The sequence below is a fragment of the Chiloscyllium plagiosum genome, chromosome 39 (genome assembly GCF_004010195.1).
Source record: "Chiloscyllium plagiosum isolate BGI_BamShark_2017 chromosome 39, ASM401019v2, whole genome shotgun sequence".
NCBI classification, from domain to species: Eukaryota; Metazoa; Chordata; class Chondrichthyes; order Orectolobiformes; family Hemiscylliidae; genus Chiloscyllium; species Chiloscyllium plagiosum.
In genome coordinates, this window is record NC_057748.1 from 27,404,391 (window position 1) to 27,405,899 (window position 1,509).

General features: G+C 53.3%; 1 protein-coding gene across 1 annotated transcript in view; it reads left to right on the forward strand.

Moving 5' to 3' along the window:
- Positions 1–1,509, forward strand: part of LOC122541990 (semaphorin-7A-like) — a 9,003-nt gene that overhangs the window by 2,316 nt on the left and 5,178 nt on the right. Inside the window, exon 3 of the mRNA XM_043679284.1 lies at positions 228–290. Within this exon, the coding sequence (XP_043535219.1) occupies positions 228–290 (63 nt within the window). The remainder of the gene's footprint in view (positions 1–227; positions 291–1,509) is intronic.

Below are 1,509 nucleotides of genomic sequence, written 5' to 3' on the forward strand. Positions count from 1 at the left end.
GGGGAGGGTAGAGGGGCGGTTTATGGGGAAGAGGGTGGAGGGGTGGGGAATGGGGACATTTGAGTGGGAAGGGGGGGGGAGTGTACGAGGTGGAAGGTGGAGGGGATGGGGAACGGGGAGGATGGGGAATGGAACGGTGTGGTAGAGGGAACTTGGGACAAACATTCCCCAGAAACGTGACCTGGTGCTGGTGAAAGACTGAATGTAAAAATGTTTGTTTTGCTTAGATCCCGTTAGCTCTGGACGATAACAGCAAGGACAGCTGCAAAAGCAAAGGCACTCTGTCCCCGGTGAGATGGAGCGATTATTAATCTTCTGTGCAGTTCATATACCGGCTCAGAAACTGTCCAGACTCTGTCAGAGCTTCCAGCTTAATACACACACCTTATTACACACTGACCCGGACATCCCTAAAACACCACACTGATGATCCTTCATAACCAAGCTGAGCCCATCACTAGTCTCCGAATATAAGCTTCCTCATGTCTGAGTGATTCAATTCATTGTCGTGACTCGTCCAGAAATACAGTGAAAATTATTGTTTTGCATGGACTCTGTGCTACCTTCTCAGCACAGGAGAAGGCAACTCAGCCCCTCCCTCCTATCCCACCTTTTTAAAATGTATTCATTTGTGGGATGTGGGAGTCACTGGCTGGGCCCAGCATTTATCACCCCGTTCCTAGTTGCCCCTTGAGAAGGTGGGGGTGAGCTGCCCTCTTGAGCCGCTGTCGCCCACGTGCTGTGGGTTGACCCACAATATTATTCGAGGGAGTTCCAGGTTTTTCACCCTGAAGGAGCAGCTGATATATATTTCCGAGTCAGGACGATGTGGGATTGGGAGGGGGAGCTTGCAGGGGAGTGGTGTTCCCATGTAGCTGCTCATCCAGATGGAAGTGGGTCTGGAAGCTGCTGTCTGAGGATTTTTGGTGACTTTCTGCAGGGCATCTTGCAGATGGTACAATCTGCTGCTACTGAGCGTCGGTGGTGGAGGGAGTGGATGCGGTGCCAATCAAGCAGGGGGCTGCACTGTCCTAGATGGTGTGGGGCTTCTCGAATGTTGTTGGGACAGCCCCCACCTAGGGCAAGGGGGGAGTATTCCCTCACACCCCTGACTTGTGCTCTGTCGATGGAAGACAAGCTTTGGGGAGTCAGGAGGGTCTGACACTGACCTTGTACCCCTCTCGCTCTGCACAACCCTGCGGCAGTACGTGGAGGGTCTTAACTCCATGTTCGGGCTGTCCCCTGTTCAGAATTACGTAGCGGAACAACAGGCCATTCAGTCCAATGCTGGTGTCTCTGGTCAAATGTCCCCACCGACACTCAGGGGGCTGGGGCAATCTGTATAAACAAATGCCTCTCAGCTTCGGTCTTTTGTCCCCGGGCACTCGCATCTGAATGGGCGTGGCACGATGGCTCAGCTCAGTGGTTAGCACGGCTGCCTGACAGCATCAGGGACCTGAGTTCGATTCTCCCCTTGGGCGACAGTCTGTGAGGAGTTTGCACATTCTC